The sequence below is a fragment of the Sinocyclocheilus rhinocerous genome, unplaced genomic scaffold (assembly GCF_001515625.1).
Source record: "Sinocyclocheilus rhinocerous isolate Xijiao unplaced genomic scaffold, SAMN03320098_v1.1 scaffold1171, whole genome shotgun sequence".
Lineage (NCBI taxonomy): Eukaryota > Metazoa > Chordata > Actinopteri > Cypriniformes > Cyprinidae > Sinocyclocheilus > Sinocyclocheilus rhinocerous.
This window is the reverse complement of record NW_015654097.1, coordinates 2,704-13,152: the sequence shown is the minus strand read 5'-3', so window position 1 is coordinate 13,152 and position 10,449 is coordinate 2,704. Positions and strand designations below refer to the sequence as shown.

Below are 10,449 nucleotides of genomic sequence, written 5' to 3'. Positions count from 1 at the left end.
TAAGTTTTAACTGCAAAGTAATGAGTGTGTTTGGCTCAAAAAACAAAAAACTTTCTTTGTGACTGACTGAAGATCATATGGAATGTTTACTGTTGCATGATGTGTTATATTTCACATACCATTTAAAATGTGTAATATTTGTATTTGGTGTGTACTGTGCAGTATGCAGTAAGCAGTAGGTTAGTACTCCATTCAGTTTCAGGACCATGTGACGGTGCAGAGACAGAGATGGTCACATTCCTCTCAACTGACCTGGTTGATCAAAGCAAGGCATAATAATAAAGTCTGATCCACAGCCAATTACAGCTAAGAACTGTTCACTTAGGCAGGAAGGGACTGCTGGACATGTGCAACAACCACCCACAGTTGTTACGGGACGGCTAAATCAATAAAATTACTGTAATAGATTGATGTTCAACAAAGTGGGAGCTTATTCAAATAATGACACAGCACTCTCCACAAACAGTGCAAGCGATAGTGAAGAAATTAATGCATGTTTTTGTATAGACTTTGTGGTTTCCGCCAATATTTTACCACCAATAAAGTGTATACATACATTTTATATACACCTTGTATACATGCATTGTTTTTAATTAAAAGTTTTAGCCCTAAAGAAATGAATAGTACTTATGTACTGATATGTTTATGATGATGATGATGTCATGTTAGTAGCCTTAGCCTAATAAGAAGATATTAATATATAGATAGAAGATATAATAAGCCAGCATCTTGAAATCACATAACTAGCTGAATAATACACAATTTATTCTATATTACTCCCCTTATATCCAGTATTTTCACTAACAGAATAAAATATTCAATAATTAGTTCTGCATTAAATAAAAAGAGTGGTGGCTACAAAATATAACACAGCTAATGTGAGAGCGGTTCACTCGCACTGACCGATCAATACAGATGAATACTGATTAATACACTTCAGCAAGAGGGCAAATTAACCTCACCTCTCTGTCAGCTGTTACCATGGTGACAGTGGGAGCAGAATGTTAGTTGTCATTAATATAAACTAATTAGCGATGTTTGCTAAGGCAGCTGTCACCGTTCTGAATCATACTTCAAGTTCATTTTATTAAGTAAACTCAAGTAATGTTCAAGCATATTTTTCTAAGTGTACTTTGTGTAAATAAAAATCAGTGTTTAAATCAAGTGTACAAAATCAATGTACTAACATGTAAGTTTACACTTTCAATACTTCTTGAGACTAAATTGGCCCACTTTTTAGTTTATGAACGTATACTTTTAAGTGTACTTCAGGTGTAATGCTAGTAAATTACAGTTTTCAGCTATATTTCTTTTGTATTGCAACTATACTGTGAATTACACTACAAGTGAACTTACAGGTAGACTATCTACTTCATACCCACTTTTTAGTTTATGAATGTACAGTTGAAGTATAATCTCAGTAAACTATTAGTTCAATAGTTTTTATACTGCAAGTTCGGCACAAAAAAGGTTCACGGATTAATTGCAAAGTTTAACCATCATGGAGAGAAAGTGTATCATTTGCATATGTTTCTAAGTCTCTTTCACATTTCCTTGCGCTTGAATGTAGACGTACAGAAAAATGATCTATTACAATTATCAAGTATTCTCGTAAATACAGTTGCTTAAGTGAACATAAACAGACTTTTTTTGATGTGTATAATTATATTGGATCCAAAAGCATCTTAAAATCCATAATGTGATCTGAACCATGAGTTTTGTGATCCGTTGGACCGCTAGCCTGCATTTTGCAATTCACAGATCTTTTGAATGTCATTGTTAAGGACAGAAATGAGAATTGTTTACTCGATTAAATTACTGTGCAGAGTAAAGCCTAATCAATAGTAAAAAGGCAGAAATGCCTTTGTTTATTCTAAAATGCTGATTATATATGTATAAATTAATATTCCAATAACTGGAGTTTGTGCAAATCTTTTTCAGAATAAAGGATAAACCAGAATATGCAACTTATTCTGCAGGTGTTGTGCATGTAAACATTATTAAATGGGCAAGCAGCACTCATGTTATCATCTAAAAGTGTGTAAATCTATTTATAGGAATAGTCCTCTCCCATCTCATGATTTGTGTGTTTCGCTCTGTAGAGCCTCACTGGTCTGATGTCTGTTTAATGATGTTTCTAATGAGTTTGGCATGGGCTAAGGATTGGTCAAACTCATATCCAGAGGCCAGAGAGACATGAAGGTTTTATGCTGAAGAAGAGGAAATGGCCTCTGAAGGGCTGGCACAAGGTTGGATATGACTACCACCAGCTGGTTTCCGCTGGTCAGGGCTGCGTTTCCAACTATGGTCGAAAGTTCCATTGTTACCAACATAGTTCAACGTCCTTAATAAGCCCATTTTTGAAGAGTGCACATGTGCATAAATTCATAAGGGAACTTATAAGAGGGAATCTGCGATGAATCAAACATCAAATAAAGCAACATGACGGGGAACAAAAAATATTAAATTAGTCATCAGGTGCCATGTTCAATACAGCAGATCTCTAATCGGTTAAATAGCAGATGTTATTACTCCACCACATGCGTGTGACGTCATTAACAATGGCCCTAAATTGTTGAACTAGTGTGGTTCAAACGGCGGAGATGCAACCGTGTCGTGACTAGCTAGTTTGTTTCCACAACAATGCATTGTACTATGTTGGTTAATCAGCGAGTTACGTCGTTGTATGGGAAACGCACCCCAGGCTGGTTAAACCAGCTTTGCCAGGCTAGGAGACCAGCTTAAACCACTTAAGACCAACAATCTTGATGTTTATTCTGGGTGTCGATGAACAGTGTTTTACTTATATTTCATACTTTATTCCTTACAATTTGTATTTACAGTAAATATTAATTAGATACTGTTTTTTTTTCTCTTGTCTTCTACACAGCGATTTTTCATTTTAGATAACGGGATCCTGAAGTACTCCAAATCTCCTGTAGATGTGAGTTTCTTTTAAATGGCTTCCTGTGGAGTGCTTGCAGCGCTGCTCTGTGAATAATAATGATGAGTTGTGTAGGTTGGTCAGAGAGAGACGGTGAGCCGTGATTGGCTGTCTGCTCTCGCTGTAGCGTGACTCAGATGAGCTCAGACTCAGCAGCAGAAACATCACTAAGCACTGACGCAACAAGGACAGAGTGAATGTGTGTGTGGAAACCTTTTACTTTGAAATGCGCTTTAAAGGGATAGTCCACCCAAAAATGAACATTCTGTCATCATTTACCCTCAAGTTGTTCCAAACCTGTATGAGTTTTTTGTCTTTCTGTTGAGCACAAAAGATATTTTGAAGAGTGTTGGTAACCAAACTGGTCTGGTTCCCATTGACTTCTATAGTATTTTGCTCCATGCTATGGAAGTCAGTGAGGACCAATTGTTTGTTTCACAACATTCTTCAAAATATCTTATTTTGTGTTCAACAGAAGGAAAAAACTCATACAGGTTTGGAACAACTTGAGCAGAACATGAGTATTAAATGAGTGTGTGTTTGTTTCAGATTCAGAAAGGAAAGCTTCATGGCAGTATAGATGTGGGTCTGTCTGTGATGTCCATCAAGAAAAGAGCTCGTCGCATAGATCTGGACACAGAAGAGCACATTTACCATCTGAAGGTCTGTAATTTGCTTGGTCTGTATGTGCACTCATTGAAATATTGTGGAGAGAAGCAGCGTTTCTTCAGCTTTAGGCACTTTTATGTATTTGGGGTTTATTTTTATTCCTTTTTTGTCTTCTTGTTATGTAAAGGTCACAATAAATCTGCCTTGGAACTTGTTTTCATGGCTCCATCATTTATTTTTGATGCTGTGAACTGGCTGTCTCCTAACTCTGTCACTGTCTCTATCTCTTTCTCCTTGAAGGTGAAGTCTCCAGATGTTTTTGACATCTGGGTGTGCAAGCTGCGTCACCATCGTTTGTTCCGTCAGAACGAGATTGTTCGCTCTCCTCGTGATGCTACGTTACGGACCTTCCCTCCGTCTGCCAGCGCAGAGTCACCCCAGAACACCCCTTCCAGCGCACACCAAAACAAGGTCATTCTTGTCTTCTGTTTCATGTTGACTATAACAACAACATAAATAAAATTTAAGCTTCATTCAGACAGCTGTGTAAACATGTGTGTGTGTTTGTGCCCTTTCAGCAGGGTAAACCCAGTAGTCTGCCCTGGCAGCTGCCGCCATCCTGTAGTAATGGACAGAGTAAAGTGGCAGCCTGGTTACAGGAGTCAGAGGAGATGGACAAGTGTGCAGAAGGTAACACACAATTCAGTAATTAAGATTTTATTTTATAGCTCACAAAACCTGTCAAAAAGTTATCAGTGCCATGTGTTACCACAAAGAAACCATATATGTGTGTGTGTGTGTGTGTAGGCATAATAAAATAGAAAATAATAATTATTCTTCTTACTTATTATATTATTTTGGACAATAATTTAGACATCATGGTACTACTTGTACTTTATGCTGATGTCAATAAAAGATAATCTAGTGTCTAGATCTAGAATCTAGTGTTGTCATCGAAAGAAATGTGAATTACAAAATAATTAAAAGATTCAGATGCAGTGTGGTAATGAAAATTTAAGGGGAAAAAGTATATTGATGTTATTTTCAAGTTTAATTTAAATAATCAGAAGCATAACCAAAGACTTAAACTACTTCAGTCTGTGTGCATTGAATTTATTTAATACACGAGTTTCACAATTTGAGTTGAATTACTGAAATAAATGAACTTTTCCACGACATTCTAATTTATTGAGATGCACCTGTATTTTTTAAAAACTACATTTAAGTCTCACACAAACCTGCAGAAGTCAATATGTGTATTTGTATTTCAGAACTTGCCTACTGCCAGTCTAGTCTTTTAGAATTGAGTCAACTGCTGCAAAGTATGGAGATCTTACAAAGGACACAGTCAGCTCCAAACTTCACCGACATACAGGTATATCCACACACACACACACACACACACAGAGACAGCTTCTAGGTGTCTAGTATATTTGTACAGATTGTGTTGCAGACAGATTGTGTTTCTCTTTGGCTGCGCTTACACTGTAAACCTATTCACAGGTTCTGAGACCAACAGTATCTGATGTTTTGTCCCATCTGTTTTGTCACATTCGCTTAACACACACATGAATATATATATATATATATGATATATATGTGTTTTTCTGTCAATATGGGGTGCTGTGTGTACATTAATGAGGAAAAAAAATTAACTTAAATGATTTTAGCAAATGGCTGCAATATAACAAAGAGTGAAAAATTTAAGGGGGTCTGAATACTTTCCGTACCCACTGTATATCATTCACAGCCATATCATTGTGTTACAAGTAAAAGAAATCACTCGGCATAGCTATATATTGGGAATTGGTTGAGACTGTAATGCAGATCTATAATATATACAGCAGCTTTACATAATTCAGACATCCCTAACCCTCAAACTAATTTCAACCCCTCCAACACAAAAGCATAATTCTTCCTTCAGTATTTTCACTGATGTCATTCTCATCACCTCTTCTGATTAAATAAAATCTCATCACACATTTACAACATATTATTTTCTGTTGTCACTGCCAATGGCTTCAGTTTTCTGCTATTAACCCTCTCACCAGTTTGCTTTGCGTGTGTGTATGTGTCCATGTAATTTAGAGTAACTGTGTAGATTTGACAAAGAAAGAAAAGCGAGTCAGCAGAAGATGGAGGACTAAAAGTGTCAGCAAAGATGCAAAATTGCAACAGCAGGTACATCTTCACACCACCCACAATCAACACTGAGAGGAATTTACTATTAGCTATATATTATTTATTGCACTGTCAGCATCATTTTAGCATCTGATTCACCGGAATTATGCAAATAGGGTAACAGTGCAAACACTAGGGGTGGGACAATATATCGATATGGCAATATATCGTTGTCCTTCTCCATGCTATACGAGAATCGATATCTGGCGCCAAATATCGATATTTTAATTATTACAATAAGGCGCTCTATATAGATTTCCCTGCTCGCAGCATCTAAAAATGCGTGGAAATCGCGGTCGCGCCATTTCCACCTTCTTTCCAAAGCACTCTTGAGCAACCATGAACCGCGTTCTCTATGAAGATGGGGAAGCACGAGGAACCGAAGGATAAACACATTTCCAGCCACTGTATTAGCTCTACTGCTATATATGTTTATGGAAATGAGAACTAAAAAACTGCCCCCAAACAGCTATCAGCGTGGACTATAGGCACCGATCACGTTATTACTGCAGAGCGCATAATCAGTCCATGAGTAGCCTAACCTCTCCGTTTGGATCGCAGGTGGATTTCCCTCACTAACTATAAGTGAGAGAGTGCCGCCGGCGCGTCCAGTTTTATGTCAACAAAACTGGATGCTCTCCCTCTCTCTCAGATATGGCAAGTGCACGTTATGCAGTGGACACCGACTGGCAGAAACATAAATCTGCACCTATGGCATGGGCGACGAAACAAAACCTCATCAGTGCCGTAATGCGGCGCAGAAGTGTGCAGTGTGTGTGCTTGCCGCACGTCTACATTTGAAATAACGAACCTGAGCGCGCAGAAGAGGCGATGTGAACGGCTATTTTTTCCCTGCATGTCGTGTGCGGGGCTCCGTTTTTATGATGAGAGGAGAGGAAAGGTTGAGAAAACACTGTAGGTAAATTTTGAAATGTACCAGGTTTATATATATATAGGCTATATATAAAGTTGATAAGCAGTTAAATGTGTTGGTTTACACACAAAGAAAAGTGTAAGCTTTTAATAAGTCCAAGAATAAAATGATTCATTTACTTAGCATGTTAAATTTGATTCACAGAACTTTTGTGTTGTTTTCTAACAGTTTGGACTTGAATAAAGAGAGAAAACTTGCATGTAACCTTTTCACAGGCATTTTGTTTTCATAGTTAGACAGATATCGTAATGTAGCCTACCGTTATAGGATTGTCTAGCAATATATCGATTATCGCAGAATCGTGATATTATCGTATCGTGAGCCATGTATCGTGATTCGTATCGTATCGTGAGGTACCCTGCGATTCCCACCCCTAGCAAACACGGCCAGAAAATCGGGCAATTACTATTCTTGCATACTGGTTTTGAGTTATAGAGGCCATAGCGGACTATAACAATCTGGCATACTTTACTGAGACAGTACAGCATTGTTCCAACTAGAGCCCTTCACGGGCTTCAAATTTAGGCCCGAGCCCCTCTTTTTTTTCCCCTTCTCCCAAAACAGCTTATACTACCGTTTTAGCTATTAAAATAGTTCAGTTTTGTATGTAATGGCAAAATGATTATATTTTGTTTCGTTTTTTTTTATTAAGTTCATTTAGAAAACGTTTGGAGCATTTTTTGTTCGTTAAATATAAGTTTTTGTTTTTTAAAGTAACGACCAAGCGGCCAGCGGCAGACAGTGAGCCTATGTTTGATCAATTTAGCCTTCTCAAATCATCACGACTTAAAAAGCCTAAAATAAAATCTATATACTAAAACAGTTCAAGCATATAACAATGTTTAAATGGTAAACCTGCGCTATTATATCCAAGTTTGTGTGGAGAGTGGAAGCTAAAGTGCCCTTTGCAGGACATGGAGGCGCCAGTGCAATCACTTGCATTTTTTTTCAGTGGAAACAACTTAAAATAGCCTACGCCGTCATTTTTGCTCATAAAGGTAAGAGTAATACATCATTCGTAGCTGTAAAGGGTCTACTTTTATTTGTGTGCACTCACAATATCAACAAAACGTTGTGCTTTTATAAAATAAAGGAAACAAACATGATGCGCTTTCTGCCGTCTCGTCTTGAACAGGAGCGCTTCACAAAAATGAACCGAAACTCAGCGAATACATGCCTCACAGACATGATAAATATATCTATAGAAAGCTTTAAATTACCACTTAACGAAATAAAACAAATCGAAAACAAAAACTCTTTCGTTATAATCATAATCCGTAAAGATGCACTTATCTCTAAAGGCGTGTCTGATGAGAAACTTCATCTTTGCGACACGGACTCAGAAAACACTAGTTTATTATTAAATAATTTGAATATCGACTTACTGTTTCCGCCTGACACATTCATGGTAATTACTTTTGCTGGGGCTTTGCGGTAATGGTAATTACTTTTGCTCAAGCTTTAGCCTATTGCGTGCATCTGAACGCAGATCTCTTCAGCTGCGCTGTCGGCACGCATGCTGCTGCTGCGGGACACTAAACACCGTCGAGCCACTCTTGACAGCCGCGGTAACATGGTCTTGTGTTGTTTCCACCAGCGCGGCAATTATTTTTCATCACTAATTGATGGATGTCTAAAATATAAAAATTAGGAGAAGCCTAAAACAGGCCTGAGACCCGGCCCGCGTCTGAACTATGACGTGAAAATTGGCCCAAAGCCCGGCCCGAGGGGTGTAAAAAAAGTCGGGGCCCGGGCTGAAATGCACGGCTCTAGTTCCAACATTGCAATTCAGGCATCTGCATCAGTTTAGAATGACAAAAGTGTGCCTGCATGACATGCACAAGTGGCTCAATTGTTTAGTGAATTTGCCACACGGTCTCAATGCAGCAGGGACTGCAGCTGATAGAGTTTAGTGTGTGTCAGTTTCCTTAACCTTCACGCACACACGCATGACCACTTACCCTCTGAACAACCTCATTATTGCAGTCCTTAACCTCAGCCAAAGCATCAGAGGACACCGCCTGCTGCGGTCTAACACTCTGAAGGCCTGACATTTGACTCAGTGGATCCATTACAAACCATTTAAACTTGTTTCTGAACCTTTAACAGTGTATCGGCCATGGTTTAAAGGAATTTTTTCATTTATAATGGATTGCTACAGACAAAAGAGTGTGAGCGAATTGGACTGGCCATTTCTGTTTTATTTCCTCATACATGTTTTGTTGTCATTTATTTGGATCATTGATTAAGAATGAAAATCAGCACAACTCAGAAAACATATGAAGGTTATATGTAAGATACAAGACATTTGATACCATAGTTGCATGTGTAAAATGATGTTGTTTAAAAGAATGTCTGCCCCATAGACGTTCATCGTAAGTGCATTACTGTAAAACCAACCTAGTGAAAAATAAATATACTAAAATGTATTTGAAATACATTTATTTCATGCCAAGTATACTACAAATATATTTACATATTTATGTACTTAATAAAAATACCCTGCAATTGTACTGTTGGTATACTAAACTGGTATACTTAAAGTCTGCTAAATTGGAACAACTAATTTTGTACTTAATGCACTTTAATTGTGCGGAAGTAGTGCTGAAGTCCAACTAAAGATGAACTGAAGTATATTTGATCGAGAGATCTGGAACTATTGCATTTAAAGACCGATATTATTCAAAGATCATATAATCCTCATCAATAGTGACATTAAAACTAATTTTAGGCTTTATATAAAGAAATGAGCATTGTGCACAAGTAGTACCCCAAATACAGTTTAATTATCATTTTTATATCAATAAGTCTCAAGCAATATGTCAGTAAATACGTTAATAGATTTGAACTATACTTAGCATGAAATAAATGTATTTTAAATATATTACTTTTTTACTTGGGCAATTTTTGCTTGTTTTTAAACTGAGTGACAAAAAATAATTTTCTGTGGTACTGGACAGATCCACATATGCTGTTGATAGACCTTATTGTTTTCTTTCCCTAATAAGGTCATCTGTAATAAACTGGAAAGGTTTTCTGTGATGTTGACAGTAATAGGGTGTGTGTATGAGTAACTCTTGTGGTGTGTTTGGTTAAATATGTATCTGGCTCTTGTGTTCACCCCCAGGTCCAGTCACTTCCCCAGTCACACAGTGCTAAAGTAAGCAGAACCTTCACTGTGATGTTATCTTGGTGTTACACCATGACATCACCATGCTGTAGTCTCTTGCATGCAGTGCTGCTTTACATTCTCTCTGCAAAACATTATGTCAGTGTGACCTTTTTAGAAATAGCTTTAGGTTACTGTTGTAACCCAAGTTCTCTGAGGGAGATGAGAGTGATATGGGGCTGTGTAGACTCTCCTTGGACACACATCTGTATTGCAGTCCTTAAATCTCTATACCATGACACATTCAGGCTCTTCCTTAGTAAACTGGGGTTACAGTTGTAGCCAGTAGTTCTCTTATAGTCCACTTGCTTGACATCTCATTGTCGGATATGGCAAACATTTGTAAAGATCTTAAAATAAGGCCACCTGCACATGTCCAACCCCCCAAAAAGGTATGCAGTTTTGGAACAACAAGAGGGTGAGTAAATGATGAAAAAAAAGCATTTCTCTTTTGATTGAACTATTCCTTCCCTTCAAGACCCTGCTTTTAGCATCGCATTGGCTTTAATGAGTTCTAGGCTATAAAATTTCACCAGCATGTAAAGGGGAAGCCCAATCTGCCAGTAAACAGGTCTTCTGTTGAGATGCCTCTAAACAGGACTCAAGAGGTAG

At 37.7% G+C, this 10,449-nt stretch overlaps 1 protein-coding gene across 1 annotated transcript; it reads left to right on the top strand.

Annotated features, from left to right (window-relative positions):
• Positions 1-2,160: 2,160 nt before the first annotated feature.
• On the top strand, positions 2,161-9,828 carry LOC107716904 (oxysterol-binding protein-related protein 6-like; the record flags this gene model as incomplete). Its single annotated transcript, XM_016523522.1, has 8 exons — positions 2,161-2,249; positions 2,891-2,944; positions 3,494-3,607; positions 3,854-4,024; positions 4,132-4,243; positions 4,825-4,928; positions 5,642-5,734; positions 9,796-9,828. Coding segments are annotated over exons 1-8 (723 nt in total), but the record flags the coding sequence as incomplete, so codon positions are not given.
• Positions 9,829-10,449: the final 621 nt, after the last annotated feature.